This window comes from Euprymna scolopes, chromosome 28 (genome assembly GCF_053919585.1).
Source record: "Euprymna scolopes isolate OS-2025 chromosome 28, ASM5391958v1, whole genome shotgun sequence".
Lineage (NCBI taxonomy): Eukaryota > Metazoa > Mollusca > Cephalopoda > Sepiida > Sepiolidae > Euprymna > Euprymna scolopes.
Genome location: NC_136509.1, coordinates 50,350,703 through 50,369,506, shown reverse-complemented (window position 1 = coordinate 50,369,506; position 18,804 = coordinate 50,350,703). Strand labels below are relative to the sequence as shown.

The window sequence follows — 18,804 nt, the reverse complement described above, 5'->3', positions numbered from 1 at the left end:
TTGTAAAAACAATTTCTAAATATATAGCAGGGGGTGGGTGAAGATAAGTTTTAGTTATTTGAGTTCATTTTTGTATGTTCAAGTTTTCCTCACAAAGTGCTATTTTATTTTTCAACCTAGATGTGGATGAATATGTAGGTTGGTTTCCACACTCTAGGATGTTTCTCAGTATGTTGCCTATTTTCATCAGTGTCATGGTTTGTATGGTATTAATCGTCCCTTTGATTCCAATATTTTCTTTATCTTGTTTTCAGGTTTTTGGGAAGTTTTCCTAGTGCTCCTACAATTATTGGTATTACGGTAATTTCCATGTTCCAGCATTCCTGCAGCTCTTTGGTAAGTTCCATTTACATATTTATTCATTTACTAGCGGGGGTACCCGGCGTTGCCCAAGTGTTTGTTTCTGGGACGGGGGGGGGGGAGTTTTAAAAAATGTTATGGTAGGTAAGTAGGAAGGATCAAACCCGGAGTCATGAGTAAAAGTAGGAAAATAAAGTGTGAAAAAAACAAAAAAAAAACATCTGCAACGTTAACAGTTCGGCCACCAAGAAAAGTCCATTCCAGTTGTTTAGGAAAAAAAAAAAAAAAACGACTACGGTAGGTCGGCGCGAACGTGAAAATATAATGTGAATTGTCCAGCACGTTAACCACTACGCCACAGAGTACTGCAGCTTAGTTTAGTGATTTTAAATAACTTCACATGAAAGAACTACGAAGCCAAACTGGTGTTCTCTTCTCAACTGTTCCTTGTGAACGATCCCCAAACGGTGTTAAGTGGTGGCAGGGGGAGGAGGAATTTATGAGAGAGAAAATATTTTACCACTTCCATTGATCTTAACCGATTTTGGCCGTGACTTCTCAGCAGAAAAAGTATAGAAATCTAAGATTATCGAGGAATTTGAGAAATAATAAGCCTATAACACACCTCAGATATTGTTCTGCCGTTTGTGCATATTATATTTGCATGAAATATCTTGATTTTTAATCCTATTAATGTCAAAATCAGACGGGAAAAAATGAGTTCATTTTATTTATATAGATTACTTACTCACTAGGCATCGTCACGTGACTCATTATCAGTGATCGCACAAATGGCCGTCTTTGGAGTCTGAGTGACAAGTCTCTTCAGATTTTCAGCACCTTCCATTCTTTTATAATCGTTGCAAATAATTTTGCATTATTGCAACAGCCGTTGATCTTAGAATTTGAGTGACAATAAAACTCCCCATGGCCCTAATACTCTCTTCACCCTTCCAATAGAGGTTTGGTTGATACTTCCTCTTCTGAGTCTTTCTATTCTTTTAGACCCTGGCCTTTCACATACATTTTGTGTAGTAGTAGCCAGAGCAGGTAACATTGTGTGTGTGTGTGTGTATGTGTGTGTGTGTGTGTGTGTGTGTGTGTGTGTGTGTGTGTTGCCTAGTTCTATGTCAGTTCATAGGATTTCTGTCAGTTTCAGTTCCTTTGGGCTCATGTGATGTTTTTTCTAGATTTTTTTTTTGATTTCTATTTCAACTGTTTTTCTTCTGTTATGAACAAATAAGTTATTTTGATGATGGTCTGTAATGTTTGGTCATCAGTATAAAACAACAGCCATTAATCGCCACTTCCTCATCACACGTCTTTCTCCTGTCATTAGATACGAATCAATAAGACAAATAAACGATGTAATAAAAATTGTTATATCGATTACATTTTATTGGTTTTATTATTAACTAGGAAGAAACATTTGACGTTGCTTGGAAATAAATCAATACACAACTTCTTAAAATTTAACCAAATTTCTGGCAACTCCGCCTTATAATCTTACAACAGGTTATGCTAACTAGCTAAGAAATGCTGACTTATATATTCAAAACTATTGAAAAAAAAAACCAAAACATTTTTATTTCATATGCTTTTCTTGAATTTTTCTTTCATGTAATTAAACGTCTGGTAACCATTTTCTCCTTTTTGTATTGTATTCAGTGTTTTTGTCCTGTTTGATTACAATGTTACATTTTGAATTTATTGTCTGACAATCTTTGCATGAGTTAGTTCTGTCTACGTTGTATATTTGTTTATATTGGAGGAGATGATACATTAAAACGTGTCATGAGTTATCTAGTGGATGTGAGATATTGTTCTTTTAACAGACAAATAATAAACATATAAATCGTATGTATGTTGTTTAGCTAGGAGGACATGATATTGACGTGTAAACTGAATCATGTTGTATCAGACTTATCGCACGGGATATTTTTACAGTTCATATGTAAGAAGAATAATATATGCTTCATAACTTTTTTTCTTGAAGAGTTCTTGTGTATCTTTCCGCTGCTCTGTGACAAACCATGAAGCGATCAGCACCATCCAATTGAGACATCTATTCTTATTTGTAAAACCATTAAAACAACTCTTTATATTTTTATAATATAAATTTATTACAGTTGTCTCAAATGGTTTTCACAGGATCTGCAGTTTGTCTACACTTTCTATTCTTACAGCTCGCTCCCTAGCTGTCTGTCCCCCCCCCTGTCTAGACGTCTGTCCGCTTTGGTGGTCAATTCTCAACTCTCTGTCTCTCTCCAAAACTAACTACATCACATGTTCTCTTACGTCACCTAATTACGTGTCTTAGACCAACCTAATGTCCACAGCTAGTTATTTGTTTATTCAAACCCCCAAAATAATGTTTACATATATTTTCTATTTTCACATTCCTTTTGCGATTCACACGTCAATCATTTCTTCCCCAATTTAATTGTTTATACTTTTAATCATAATAACTGATCCAGCGACCATCCGTCGCTCAAATCAATTAATAAGAATACAATAACAATGATAATAATGTTTTGACCATTGATCCCGCTTGCCACAGTTAACAGATACTACGCTATGATCACAGCCTAAAGGGTCATAACATTACAGCTATATAACCATGCCAGAAGATGCTGGCACAAAGTTGTCAAAGATTGCATTGTGGGTTAGTACTGAAATCTGATATTTCCCAGATTTAGTGTCTGAAAAGTAATGGGATTCTTATCACAAACAATTTATTTGTATTTCAATAAAACATCCTTGTAAAAATCGAGATGAAAGCTTACTAGCTTCAAAGTGTATTAGATGTTTTGCATGTCTGGTGACCGTTTTCTAAAGAGAAAAATACTTGCGTTAATAATTGCAGATTTTTATAGTTGGAGCTACTTTGCATGTGTGAGCAACAAATTTGTATATGTGGAGCCCAAATGACTTAAAAAAAAGTATGGATTAAAAACAGAGGAGTTGTATCTCAGACATCTGAAAGAAATCATTGATAGAAATTTTGGATCATCATTGTGAACCTGTAGATTTCCATGCATGTTTCTTACGCCCGTTCAACGTAATGGCTTCTCTTCTTCTTAGATGCACTTTCCAATTCTTTTCTGACACTTTTCGATGAACTGCGGGAATGATTCTTCTGGGATTCCTCCTCAGCTTCATCGTTTTGCCCATCTTGCTGGACTCCCTGATGATCTTCAGAAACTCCCTCCCTTCCTCCCAAAAATTAGGCATTGTGAGTAGGAACAGTGTCGTTGTGAATACAAACAAGTGTAAACTAGAGAATGTGAAGAAGAATGAAGTTTTATTTATTTTACTAATGTGTCATCATTTATCAAGGCCAAAAGCCACTTGAGAAAAAGGATTAATGAGATAAATTGTCAGTTGAATGATGAAGTATGTTACAAGAGGATTGAAAATGATAAACGAAATGAACAAAATTTGATTCTTTATGAGCACAGTTTGTGACAAGTATTTATTGACATTGGATTTGAAGATAGCCATGTTGTAATCTGCAGAGAAGCAGTCCTGTGGTAATGTGTTTCACACAGGGAGAAGTTTGTGTAAAGAAACTTCATTCATGGAAATTTTTCTTGACTCTAGGCATGCAGAAGAAGAGAAGTTCTTTGCAGTTGTGTTAATAAGACGAGTTCTTGCTATGAATGTTTTACAAGGAAGAACCAGAGATTGGAGCTCAGTTGGACAAATTCTATGAAAATAATCATAAAATAGAAAGTGACTAGCAACATTTGAAAAAGAGATGGTAGAGAACAGAAACAGTCATTCACCCACTCCCACTAGATTATGAAGTCAATTTTATACTCTATCAAAGCAAGAAAGAGTGCTTTGAGTGACATTTTCCCAGATGTGGCAACAGTACTCCATCTTTAGATGTAGCTTTCTGCAACCAATAAATGTCAGATAAAATTATTACATATTTCTCATGATACCATGTTAGATGATAACATAATTCCTCTTTTGCCCATAGCTCAGACAGCACATTCGGTCCTTTCAGACATGCTTCACATTTTAAATTATTCATCCTTAGTTTAATTTGAAGGAACTTTTTGGAACAGTCGTTTATAAACGTAGGTGTATCTGGATAATATAGTGTGATAAATACCTCCTCCCCCCAAAAGCCCCCGCCCCCGGAATCGTTAATAAAATTCGCAATCCTTTCTGCAATCCAACCATATTTGGTACAAATAAACTTCTATCTATGCCTGACTTGTCGACCAAATGCCAGTCGTAAATGTCCAATCTTAATTATGAATTCTGCGCTAGAAACCATTTTTTTCTTCTCCAAGGGACATAACTTTGGCCCTGACTCCCTGAAAAATGGAAAATATTTTTGATAAATCTAATATTTCTGTGATAATTTATCGATGTTAGATTTTTCTTTTTGTGTGTGCTTTTTAAAGAGTTGTGGAATCAGTAGCCCAAACATTCAACTCTGATAGCGACCCCAACTGCTGAAAGTTTAAATAGTTCGAATCCAACCATAAAAATCTGCACTAGTAATAATCTTTACTTTTTTTTTTTCAATTTTCTTATCATTTCTTTTTACTTGGGATGATTGCCAGCCAATAACCCTTATTTCAGACATTGCAATTGAGAGATCTTTGTAAGATTCTGACCATCTCTTTAAGTCCAGTTGTTTGTATTTTTTTTTGCACTTGGTTCATCAGGTATATTTACCAGGTGGTTTTCAAAATCTTTTACATGCATTCTGTTGTGCCTATAATTACTGAAATGATGGAGATCTTCCTGAGATTCCAGTTTCTTTCCATGCTGCACATAAGACCTTGGTATTTTGTTATCTTCTCTCTCTCGTCTCTATTTAGACTAGCATCACTGGGTAATATGACTTCGACTATGAATGCTACTTTCTCCCTCTTGTCCCATATCACTATGTCATGTTTCAGCTCCATTTTTTTAGGTACATAACTATGGGAATTGCATAGTCATATGAGGCCTGTCTAAAAAGTATCCAATCTAAGGTCAAAAAACATATTTAACATACCTGACGGGGTTTGGACCCTAATCCCCTTCAAAGTAGGACTCTGACCCTTCCACTGCTGGAAACACCTCTGGAAGTCTTCTTTTTGGAATGGTGTTTATCTCTACCGTCGCGTTCTGCATTATTTCTTCTCTACTCTCAAAATGGGATCCTTTCAGTGGTGTCTTCAATTTTGAAAAAAACCCAGAAGTTGCGAGGAACCATGATTAGAGGGTAGGGAGGTTGGCGAATGACTGGAATTCCATGTTTGGCCATGAAATGTTGGATCAAATGGGATGAGTGTGCAAGGGCATTGTCATGGTGCAGTTGCCAATTTTTCGCAGGCCACATGTCTGGTCTTTTGTGGCGAACTGCATCATGGAGATGCTGGAGAACATCTTGATAGTACTCTTTTGATGCTACTCTGTCACTGTTTGTCCTTGCAGTGCGTATTCATGATGCACAATTCCATGAATTTCAAATAAGACAGTAACAGTAAGCATCATTTTGATTTTGCTTCGCTCCTGTTGCGCTCTTTTGGGGCCTTGGAGACTCGGGATGCTTCCATTGCAACGACTGTCTTTTTGTTTCTGGGTCGTACCCGTACACCCTTGACTCATCTCCAGTTATCACAGTGTACAGAAATTCAGGATCAGTGTCTGCGGTGTCCAGAAGGTTCTGTGCAACTTGAACACGAAGGTCCTTTTGTTCCAGTAACAACAACCTGGGCACCAATTTTGCTGTCACTCTGTGCATGCCCAAATCATCATGCAAAATTGCATGTGTGAAATCTTTACTAACTCCAATCTCTTTGGCAACTTCTGCACGGTCGAACGATGGTCTGCCATCACCAAATTTTGCACCCTCTCAACAACAGCTGCACTTCAAGCAGTTTAGGACCTACCAGAACGCTGATCACTCTCTGCTGATGTGCGACTATTTTTGAATCAGTTCAACCACTCCTTAATTTGTGTTACACCCATCGCAGCTTCTCCAAACATCTGCTGAATCTTATAAATTGTTTCGCTTTGAGAATCATCAAGCTTTTGACAAACAGTCATCTTGAGAGAATCAGTAATTCAATGAACACATTGTGCAGCACCTCACTCAGCAACCGGCAGGCAACTACTGACATGCTGGAAGTTAACCCAAAACTTTACGTATACGCATGAAGGTGTCTTCCTTCACTGTGTAGAGTGTCGCCACGGTATCGTCTCTATTTCATATGGGAAAAATAAAGGCCCGATACTTTTTAGACAAGCCTCGTAGTGTATGATTTATTTTTAGCTGTTCTTTCTGGTATATGTTCCCAGGACATGCTGCTGCATTTGATATTCAACTTTTTACAGATGTTACATTAGAAATGTTTACACACTCCATTGTGTCATCTTATATAGTAGCTGTTCCCTAACAGAACCTTACAGTTGGATGCCAGATTGCTCATACTTTCTACTTCTGTGTTGAAAAACTTGCACTTGTTGTTATTCCTGAAACCACTCATCATCTTAATAGCATTGGTCATCAAGTTTTGATCTTGGCCAGCCATTAGGATTAAGTTAACTTTTAAAATCCTATTTAAAAAATAATTTGTTAAAAAATAAAAAAAAGACATGTTATTATTTTTACCAATGTAAAGATTAACTCAAGAAATTCTTTACCCAATCTTGAATGATCCACCATAAACAGAAACTTTATGATATTTATTTGTTTGTTTGCAGACTGTTATCCTCATCTTTATAGTTTTTGTTTCACAACGTTTTGGCCATCTATTCCTCTGGCCTTCATCAAGTGGTTAACCATGACGGGATAGGAATGCTGAATCTCTTTACTATATCCTGAATAATTACTGCCTTCCATAGTTGTCGTCTCACCAACAACTATGGAAGGTAGTAATTACTGAGGATACAGTTGAGAGACTCAGCATTCTTATCCCATCACGGTTAACCACCTGATAAAGGCTAGAGGAATAGATGGCCAAACTGTTGTGAAACAAAAACTATAAAGATGAGGATAACAGTCTGCAAATAAATAAATAAATAAATAAATATACAAATTACTCATCTAAGAATTCCAATCATTAAATAAAAAACTCCATGATGTTAAAAATAAATTCCTAGAAAATACCTATGAAGTAATACATGTGGTGATTTGTGTGTTTGGTGGGAGGACTGAATTGTAGGAGAGTAAAAACCTTTGCTATCTTCTTTGTGAAAGTACATATTTGAAAGAAGCAGTTTAGTCAGATTAAATGTAATAATTTGTAAATGGAAACATACTTTTGTGCAACACACTTGTAAATGGTGAGTGATAAAGATTTGCATAGGAAATGTTTGGTTATTTCGCTATAGTTGCTGAACTTTCACGGGGAAAAACGACATTATTTTATTACATAGGAGATAACTAATGGAAATTCCACAATTGTATACTCCTGTAATGTGTTCTCAGAATTTATACCTGGTTAAGTGTGTTGGAAGGAGCTATCTCCAAAATCGTGGTAGAAAACCTTATCCTGCTTATCTACCTTGACAGAGTTCAAAATAGACTTCTTAGCCTCGTAGGGGATGCTCTTTTCTCTTCTCTGCAACCTCTTTCTCACAGGAGAGACGTTGCGAGCCTGTCTCTGCTTCATCATTATTTTTATGGCAAGTGCTCGTCTGAGGTCCAATCTATGGTCCCCCCTCGCCAAACTTTCACAAGAAACACTCATCTAGCTGAAACCACTATCAATAATTTCCCCCACTTTTTATCCGTGCCGAAACCTAAACGTAGATTCTATGAACAAAGGTTCTTTCTTAGAACTGCACACCTGTGGAACTCTTTTCCATTTGCCTGCTTTCTGGCTGAATATAATATGGTCGTCTTCAAGTCCAATGTAAACAAGTTCTTGATGAGCCGGCCCCCTTAAGTAATCCAATTTACCAAATTTACACTACTAACGATTACTATGATATTATCCCATTGACTACTGTACACTCTTTAACCCTTTCTTCGAGTGGCCTTTGGACCTTAATAAGTGAAGACTCCTATGTAAAAAAATAAAAAAATAAAATAAAAATAAATAAAATAAAAAAACAAACTAACATATGTTCATTCTATGAACGCCTGTCATGAACACAAATCTCACAATAGTGTTGTGTTGTATCACCTTTGTTCAAACTGAAACCTACTTATCTAAATACTCTGGTCAATATAATTTTAGAAAATATCCAGTCTATCTTCCAAAAGCTTCGAAGAATTCGATATATTTCCATTCCATGTTCAAATCACATTCTTAGATCATTCGTAGACATTTATTCCGAACAACGTTGGGTCTTCCTGGTCGTATATAAAAGGGAGATAAGTCTTTACAGATTAAAATAAGACTTATCTCCCTTACCTTATTTTAGTCATTTGAAATTGTCGCTGTCATAACGATCGTCTCAGGCAGATTAATTTTTTTCTTTTCAAACAAACTGGACTAAGATAATTTAGCATCGTGAAAAACTTGCTAGAAGGGAAAAAGAAATGTCTGAACAAAATGAAATATTAACGTGTTATGTCTGAAATCTAAAATTAGGTTGATGTAGTTTTATGCAAATATGTCTACCATTTGGAGCTTTTCCCTTTTATTACTCGTCACTAATGGAAATGCCATCTTTTTAATTTATTTCTTTTTCATATAACCATCCGCACTTAGTGTTAGTTGTAGGGTTAGGGAAGAGTTTTCTGGGTTTTTTTTATGGTTTTTAACATTGACATATTTTATACTAAAATTTGATCAGAAACAGTAGATATACAATAAATAAAAGTTATAGAAACACCCTTCCTTAACCCTACTACTAACCCTAAGTCTCGGTGACAATGCAAAAAATGAATAATACGTAGATGAAATAAAAAGATGCAGGATAAATAATCTTGGCCATAAAACTTTATCATTTGTGGCACGTATTAAATGGAAAAAGATCCTAATATTTATAATATTTTGGTATATTTTGTTTTAGCCTATAGTGGATAATGATATACTTGATAGCAAGTGAATTACAAAGAAAAAAAAATACAAGTTTGTGTCTGGATGAGGAAAATGGTATTAAGAGTCCATAAGAGGAAAATGTTATTCAAAAGTTTGTACATACATAGATAAGAATAAGAATTAGTTGTTAAGGCTGGTGGAATTAATATTGTTATTATTATTTGGACATCAGTTTGTGTCGAAGTCTTATATCTTAGGTATAATGTACTCCTACCGATACTAATAGTCAGAGGTTAAAAGTGGAATTTGTTTGTGTGCCAAAAAATAAGTTTAGTCGTTGTTATGGGTGGGTAAATTGATCTTTTTAACAGCCAACTCATTGGAAAACGGTAACAAACTTTATATATATATATATATATATATATATATATATATATATATATATATATATATATATATATATATATAACACTTGTGAACAGGTGAACGGTTTCAGAAGAAATTGTTTTTGATTGGGTGAATCTCCCTTGTAGGAAACAAATCTAAGTTGAATATTTGTTCCAATCAGTATAAAGCGTTCAACTAAACAAACATTTGAATTATTTTAGATATTGTTATTTTATGATTGTTGAAACTATTATAGCTACAATCTTAATGAATTTAATTGAAAAAGAAAAACTTAATAAATTCAATTTAAAAAAAAAAGGTGATACATGATAAAAATTACCCAAAACGAATATCAAAGTCGTGTCCCTATTAAATGTTGGTGATTGTCTTTAAAAGGACAACCTTTTTCTATTTTTTAAATTTTTATTCACCTTAAACAAGGCACATTATGATAAGAAAGCTATTGTGATTAGGGGCTATATTTAAAGTAGGCATCTTAAGTGGGGAGTTATGCAGCAAGATGTTTGTTCACATTACATTTAAATTTCTGCATGTTGATACAGTCAGGGAAACATGGAGCAGGAAGGGAATTCAAAAGGCAAGTGGTCCGATAAAAGAAGCTATTAGAGTAGAAAGTTTTCATGGACCTGGAGACTTCTAAAGTAACGGGGTGGGATTTTGCTGCTAATCTGGTGGATCAGGGATAATTACGTTGAATGTAGTAAGTTTATGGGAGCATATTCTGTGAAGGTATTTATAAAGCAAGGACATAGATACAACATTGCAGTGATGGGACAGAGGCTGGAGCCTGGCAGACAATGCTGAATCTAATAGGTGAGAGACTTTTTTTTTTTTTTTTTTGCTCCTTATTACAAATGGAAAAAAGTATTGGTTGGTGCATCAGCCCGGATGTTACAACAACCTTCTTAGACATGCATCAAAAACGAGTCTCCAAACTAATACGTCCCACATTATCAACTATGCTCCAACCCCAGTCCCTTCGCCACAAAATTCCAGTTTTACAAGTACTTTAATGGAATGTGCTCTGATGAACTCATTGCACTTGTACTCCTTCAAAATACATATGCCCAACAAACCTGTCTAGCAGCAAAATCCAACCTCTTCACTGTAGATGCCGAAAAGTCTTTTATTCTAATAGCTTCTTTCCTTAGATTGCTAGGCTTTGGAATTCCTTTCCTGCTTTCTTGACTGTACTAACATGTGGAAGTTTAAATATAATGTAAACAGATATCTTACTCATCTCTCCTTGCAAAGTCCTCTGTAAACATGATCCCAGATAATAGCCCCTTACATCCAAGTGGCAATATGCCTTGTTTGAGGTTGAACAAAAGGAAATTGTTAACAGAAAGGAGCATTGTTTTATTAGAATTGAATGTAAAATAATGACACAATGTTGTTGTTGGACAATTTTCACTGAATTCCTGTAAAGTATTGAAAACGTTGTTCTGCAGTTCATTGCTGAGTTACACTCAAAAACCAAAGTAGCTGTTTCCATCTCTTCTTATATAATCCTAAAGGGCACATAACTTCCCAGTACTTCTTTTACCAGGGGCAGATAACTCACAGGTACTTTTTCCATACAGGAATAGATAACTCTTTTATCTATACAGTCTCCAACGCCTAAATCAATGACTTTATGGCGGTTGCCATAGCTTTTAACGACATTTGAAAAAGGGTCACCATTTCGGTCGGTCCCCCTTTTTGGGGCACCTCTGACATTAGAGAGAGAACAAGAGTGCTGAAAAAGAACGGTTGTGGAAAAGAAAAGATCGGTTATAATTAAGTGCGACGAGATTTTAGAAATGATCATGTTTTATAAAGGTTTCCAAGATATAGGGTTACAAAGAGGATGGTACATTTCTTTGATAAAAGTCTTTACTCAGGGAAACTAGTCAGAGACAGATTTCTTCTTTGTATCTCCCTCCAGGACAATCCTCTATTCCGATTGGCTGAAACCTCTGGTGATGTTGAGAGAAGAAAGGAAGGGAAAAGTAGAAGAGTAGGGAGAAAGAGAGAAATGAGGGAAGCATACCATAGCAGCATCATAGTAGTAGTTCACTACACGAGTCCCCCTCCAAATAACTGAGTTAAGTACCCTCCACAGAATTATTAAATATGTGTATTGCCTAAATTTGTTTTAAAATAAAAGTATTCATTTTTCTTTTTCCATGTTACTTTTCTACCAGATTTACACTTATATATGCCAGCAATTTTATTTTCAACTTTGTCGGTATCGTCTGTCTAAATAAGTTTATCATTAGTAGTACCATCATTTGTCTGTGCCTTCTCAGTCGGTCTAATTTTATTAGTACTAGTTGGTTCTATGTACGTCTTTAATTTATCTATTGATACATGTGTATGAGTACCGTTGTTCATATCGATCTGATAATGCTTATCTGATCGAGTCAAAACTTTATAAGGACCTGAGTACGGTACTTCTAATGGTTTCCTAACTGGATCAACTCTGAGCCATACTTTTTCACACAAAGATAAACCTTTCGGCATAAATGTTTTGGGACTGTCATAGATATATACTTTTCCATTGTTGAGTACATCAATTTGGGATATCCATTCACACAAATTACGTATGTACTGGTTATTAACTGGAGTTTCTCCTACTCTCTGCTTGTGTATCAACTGCTGAGGAATCAATATCGGAGCTCCAGTAACAGACTTAAAAGGGGAAAAGCCTGATTCATTAGGGGTGCTACGTATACCCAGCAGAATCGCCGGTATCGCTTTCATCCATGATTCCTTTCGAGCCATTATTTCCGCTTTAAGGGTACGGTGTGCTCTTTCGATCATCCCGTTACTTTAAGGGTGATATGATGTTGTCCTAAATCGGTAAAAACCTACTACCTTGGCTAATTCCTGGAACAATTCGCTCTCAAACTGACTACCTCTGTCAGTTACAACATGCAGTGGGACTCCAAATCGAGATATCCATGCATTGATAAACGCTTCTGCTACCGACTGTGCAGTTATCTCAGGCATAGGCTGTACTTCAATCCAGCAAGTTGCATGATCGATGCAAGTAAGCAAATATTTGTAAGGGCTCAGGTAAGGGTCGGACTCATTGCGTGTTAAGGGCAGGGGTCCAACGATATCGATATGTATCGTCTGGAAACGTGCAGATGGTAACTCAAATTCTTGGACTGCAGACTTTGTGTGTCTGTGAATTTTTGATTGTTGACACACTATACATTCTGCACAGAATTGTTTAATCGTTTTATCTAAACTAGGCCAAAAGTATCTGGACTTGACCAGTTTTATAGATGCTCCTGTACCAAGATGCGCCAAGCTATGTAAACTGTTGAAAATAGCTTGACAAAGCTCTTTTGGAATAAACGGTCTGGGGTACTTAGGTGAAGTATTGCATAGGACTGAGCCGACTTCGCTTGACACACAGTATTCTTTCAAATTAGTGTATGACTTTATTTCATCATCACCTTTTTGTGCCTGGGCTATTTCAGCCAAGTCGCATGCATCTATCTGCACAGCTAATGCAGGTCGAGACATGCAGTCTGCAACTATATTCTCAGCTTCTTTAATGTACTCCACGTTAGCAATATATTCAGCAAGCACTGATAAGTGTCGCTGTTGTCGATCTGACTTTGCTGGTGTTTGACTATAAAAGGCTCCACATAATGGCTTATGATCAGTGAATAATGCCACATAACGAACTTCTATAAGGTGGCGGAAATGTATCACTGAAAAATAAGCTGCTAGTAGCTCTCTGTCAAACGTGGAATACTTGGCTTGAGTTTGAGAAAATTTCTTGGAAAAGAAACCTATAGGTGCTGGTTTCTTATCTATCAACTGGTGTAATGCAGCACCAGCGGCGTATTGACTAGCATCTGTAACTAAGTGGTATTCTGTAGCTGAAGACTGTGGATGAGCTAACGCCATAATTTCCGATAATTTGCTTATTATTGTTTTGAAGCCATTAGTTTCTTCCTCATTAAGCTCGGTCTTTGCTTCAGGATCCAACTTCATCCGTTCAGATAGTGGTAAAATTATGGATGCATAATTAGGGACTAATTTGTGGTAAAAACCTGTCACCCCCAGAAATCTACATAAGCTTTTTGAGTCCTTAGGTATCGGAAAATTTTCAAACTCTTTGATTTTCTTTAAAGTAGGCAACAAGCCTTCTTTGCTTACGTGAAAACCTAAGAAATCTAACTCTGGTACTCTGAATACACACTTATCTAAGGAAATCTTTAAATTTTTATCACTAAGGATCCTAAATACTTTATCTAAATCTTCCTTGTGCTGTTGCTCACTTTCGCTAAAAACTAGGATGTCGTCTAAATACATAAATATGCAATTTAATTTTAAAAATATTTTATCCATAAAACGCTGAAATGTAGTCGTAGCATTCTTTAAACTAAATGACATGTAATTAAACTCAAACAAACCAAAAGGTGTCACTACTGCTGTCTTAGGCACATCTTCAGGGTGTACCTTAATCTGATGATATACTGCAGTTAAATCTATTTTGGAAAAATATTGTTTATTATCTAACTGTGTGCATAAGGAATTTATATTTGGTACCGGATAGCGGTCTGTTTTGGTAATGCTGGTGTCTGACTATAAAAGACTCCACATAATGGCTTATGATCAGGGAATAATCACCATGGAAATCACCGCACACTTGATATGACCCATCCGGCTTTTTCACCAAGTGCAAAGGGGTTGCCCACTCGCTACTGGAAGGCTGGATATCTCCAGTATTTAGTAACTTTTTAAATTCTGCCTGTGCTGCATCTAACTTAGGACCGGAAATTTGTCTGGTACATGGCTGCCTGTATCAGTCCTGTGATACACTCCACCATAGTCTTTGTGTCGCTATGTGGTAAAAGCACATTATTATATTTACCTATTACTTCTGTAACATAATCTGCTAGGTCTATTTTGTTAATCACTACAGCATCGGTTACTGCATTGACTGTAATTTCACACTCTGTTACGTTATCACGGATGGATCTATTTTTACAATCCACTATAATGTTAAATTTGTTTAAGAAGTCAAATCCTAACAAAGGGTTAGCGACATCTGCGATCACGAAACTCCATTGAAAAGATCTTCTCAAACGAGGTATCTTAACTTCGAGGTTTGTCTGACCATAGCATTTTATGCTTTCACCATTAGCGGTAGAGATATGAACAGGAGTTGGCTCCAGAGTAATTCTATTTACTATCTTTCTAGTTTTCCGAGTCGCTAGGAGTGAGAGAGGAAGGGCGCGAGTCAGGCAGAGTCTGTAAGCTACTCTTTTTTTTTGGTCACTTACACCATGGCTTACATGTACAAGCCTCCTCCGCGAAATATATATGGGCTCTACATATCTTTGGCCGCTGTTTCCTTCTATATGGACATAGGCCGGCTGGAATGGTTTCACTAGACTGTCTGGTGGTAATATGGTCGTTTGTCCGAGCTCGATTCTCAACCGCCTGAAATACTGACATATTTTCTATTAATGGCATCAAGTTGTCGGATAGTCGACCCAACTCCGTTAACGGCATTTCAGTGTGGGCTGCTATTACTGGGTTGATTTGCTTCGGAAGTGCATGTATGAATTTATGGCGCACTATCTCGTTGTTTGCCCCTATTCTATTATCGACCGTTACCATCTCCTGGAGGTATAATGATGGACGACCAGCTAACATAGTGGTCCTCATCAACTTCTCCAGGAGTTCAGGTCTGGTCTTTTCATATGCAGACAACACAGACTCCTTTAACTTCGCATAGTTTAGCGACTGCTGAATTGCTGGAGGTATATTTGTTACCATGTCAGGCAGCAATGCACTGATAACCGTATAGAACTTAGTATCATCGCTCGTAATGTGTCTGAGATGGAATTGAGCTTCTATTATCGAAAACCATCCCTCGACACTCGTCTCCATAAATTGTGGGGGTTTTACGCTAACCTGTTGTGTGTCCATTATTATTATTACTAATTATTATTACTAATTATTATTATTACTATTATTACTATTATTAATTATTATTAATTATTATTATTCCTATGATTATTATTAGTTACTATTATTATTTTTATTTATTATTATTTATTTGTAGCTGCGACTAAAGGAAATGGCTGGGGTGGGGGGTGATAAGCTAGAAGAGAGAAAAGCGAGCACTCACCAGAGGTTAATTTCAGCAGGTGCTTGGAGAAATAGCGTCAATTAAAATTTTTTTATATATATATAAATATATATATATATGTGTGTGTGTGTGTGAATATATAGTCAATGTTCTTAAAGAAAAAAAACTGAGTTCGTCGATGCACACACGTGTTCTAAAATTGGTTTCACACAGGTGCGTCTGGAAGGTTCCTTTTTCTGTGTGTGGGTGTGTGTGTGTTTCAGAATGAAATTTGGGATTCTGTATTGATTCTTAAAGTCACTTTTTTGTTGTTGCAGAATAGTTTTTAGACCAGATTTTATTTTAGTCATTTATCTGGTGAGAGTCACCTAAAAAACGTTTTGTTTTCTTTTTTGTTTTTTACTGCTTATTTTCCTTGTTTGTTCGTTTTTACCTTATTTAGCGTAAACCGTTTCACAAAAAATAGCAAAAATATATATATTATCGGCATTTCTTGGAAAGCAGATTTATATATACTTTTTTGTAAGGTTCTACTGTAGTTTTAGAAAGGCTTTTTCTTCTTTTTCTTTTTATTTTACTCTGCCACATTCTCATTGTTTTCGTTTTTTTTGTTTTTTTTCTTTGAAGCTTGCATGTATATATGCACGTCGGGCGTTCACCAAATTATGGTGGTTGCCATAGCTTTTAACAATGTTTGAAAAAGGGTCACCATTTCGGTCAGTCCCCCTTTTTGGGGCACCTCCGACATTAGAGAGAGAACAAGAGTGCTGAAAAAGAACGGTTGTGGAAAAGAAAACATTGGTTATAATTAAGTGCGACGAGATTTTAGAAATGATCATGTTTTATAAAGGTTTCCAAGATATAGGGTACAAAGAGGATCGTACATTTCTTTGACAAAAGTCTTTACCCAGGGAAACTGGTCCGTCGCATGTTGATGCTTCTATCATTCCCGCATGTCTGAGACAGATTTCTTCTTTGTATCTCTCTCCAGGACAGTCCTCTATTCCGATTGGCTGAAACTTCTGGTGACGTTGAGAGAAGAAAGGAAGGGAAAAGTAGAAGAGTAGGGAGAAAGAGAGAAATAAGGGAAGCATACCGTAGCAGCATCATAGTAGTAGTTCACTAAAACTTCACTCTGTAACTCTTGAACTCCATGGTGGCTCATTCTGCTCAAGCAGGAATAAATGAGCGGCTTTTGTGTGGCCAATACAGAGTAAATGAGAAAAGATGACTTTCTCTTTCTGTGATTTCTTACAACTTTATCTCCATTCTCCTAGATTAGGTTGTATTGTCAACAATTTATTGGAGATCAAAAAAGTGTGATATGCCATAAATCAGAACGACCAAACAATACACCATGAATAAATATCTGAAGCATAAAACCTTTTTTCCAAAATTATCGGATTTCGCATTAAATATGAAAACTTGCAGTTGTTTTAGCATTCATCTGGGAGTTGGCCCAGTTTCATCCTGAGAATTTGTCATACCCTGAATGAATGCTGAATAGGTGTAATTGTCCACCGCAGCAACAGATACAAGAATTAGCCAATCACAGTTTCAGCGGTGAACCTTATAGAGGCAAGGGCCCAGAATCATGTTTCTAAGCCAGATTTTCAGCTGACCACTACATTATTTTTTTCAACCCTGAGAAGGAGTTGCTTCAATGACTTGTGGATGAAATGATCTGGGTGACAACAAAAAACGTGGCCGAATAACAAAAATGAACCAAACTAAACAACCAAGCAAGATTGAATCAGTTAAATGTTTTGAAATATTATTAATCTCAAATATGAGAACCTTTTACCAAAATAAATGGAGTCGACATAAAATAATCCAAAAGGGTTGATATAAAACAAACAAACTCTGCAACTCCAACTCCACAGCCTTGTTTTTAATTTTTTTTTTTTTCTTTGGTGCTTTAATCATAATAATTGCTTGTTTTCTTTGCAGGTTTCCTAACACACAAAAAGTTAAACATGAAATTCAAGTCGCTAATTTGGACCCATATTGCATGTACGAAAAAGAACCAGGATGGGAAAATATGGGTCCATCAAGATGAACTGTATAATGAAATGGTTAAAGAAGGAAAGGTACAGTAGATATAACCATTTTGAAATCTCCTTTTTGCTTTAAAGAATCTATCAGTGATGTTTACGCAGTGTGATCATGTATAGAAGCGAAACCTGATCTGTGAGGGTTGAACAAGTGTTGCATGGAGATAAATGATATGAGAATGGCACAATGCGTGTGTAATACGAATCTTAAATGCAGGCTTAGATCTGATGATACAAGAAGATGGAATCTGGACAGTATAGGGAGATGAGTGGATTTCAATGGTATGGTTATGTTGAAAGAATGGATGAGAGTTCTTAGGTTCATAGATGATACCATTGGAGTACAGGGAGGAGCAGTTACTAGTGTGATTGTAGAATTAGTAGATTGAGTATATTCAGGGAATTCTGCCATGACTAACCAGCAGAGAGTTACCATTATTGATAACAGAAGAATCTACCATGCATGTGTATGCAGTGTGATGATGTTAGAAAGCGAAATTTGTGCTGTAAGGGTTGAGGATATGCATTGCATGGAGAGAAATAATAGGAGCATTATATGATGGATGTCTAACGTGAGTGTTAAAGACGGCCTTTGATCTGATGACCTTAGAGGATGACAGTATAAGGAAATGTGTGCAGGAGAATATGATGGTTCAAGTTGTCGCTTTAAAACAGGACAACATACAAATTATTACTTGTGTGAATCAAACTCCATTTATTTATTTTTTTTATTATTATTTTAAATACTTATTATTCGACCTGATACCCAATTTTTCTTACTAAGATTTTTTTTTAAACAAAACCTAATTAAGCTGCATATACACACAAAATAAATAGCAAAATCACTGGAACAATCTTCCCAATAATAAATTCTATAAAATCATGTAAAAAATAAAAGAGCAGAAAAATGACTAAAAAAATCAATAGAAAAAAAATAGTAGTATTGTCAAGCCATAGAATAAGACATACAAAAATCACACATTCCTTT

At 36.0% G+C, this 18,804-nt stretch overlaps 1 protein-coding gene across 6 annotated transcripts in view; it reads left to right on the top strand.

Moving 5' to 3' along the window:
- The window catches only part of LOC145249606 (uncharacterized), a 127,859-nt gene that overhangs the window by 45,990 nt on the left and 63,065 nt on the right, over positions 1-18,804 (top strand). For all 6 annotated transcript variants that reach the window (XM_080111317.1, XM_080111319.1, XM_080111321.1 and 3 more), the window contains exons 2-3: positions 255-336; positions 17,713-17,852. In XM_080111317.1, the coding sequence (XP_079967443.1) occupies positions 17,739-17,852 (114 nt within the window). In that variant the 5' untranslated portion in view covers positions 255-336; positions 17,713-17,738. The remainder of the gene's footprint in view (positions 1-254; positions 337-17,712; positions 17,853-18,804) is intronic.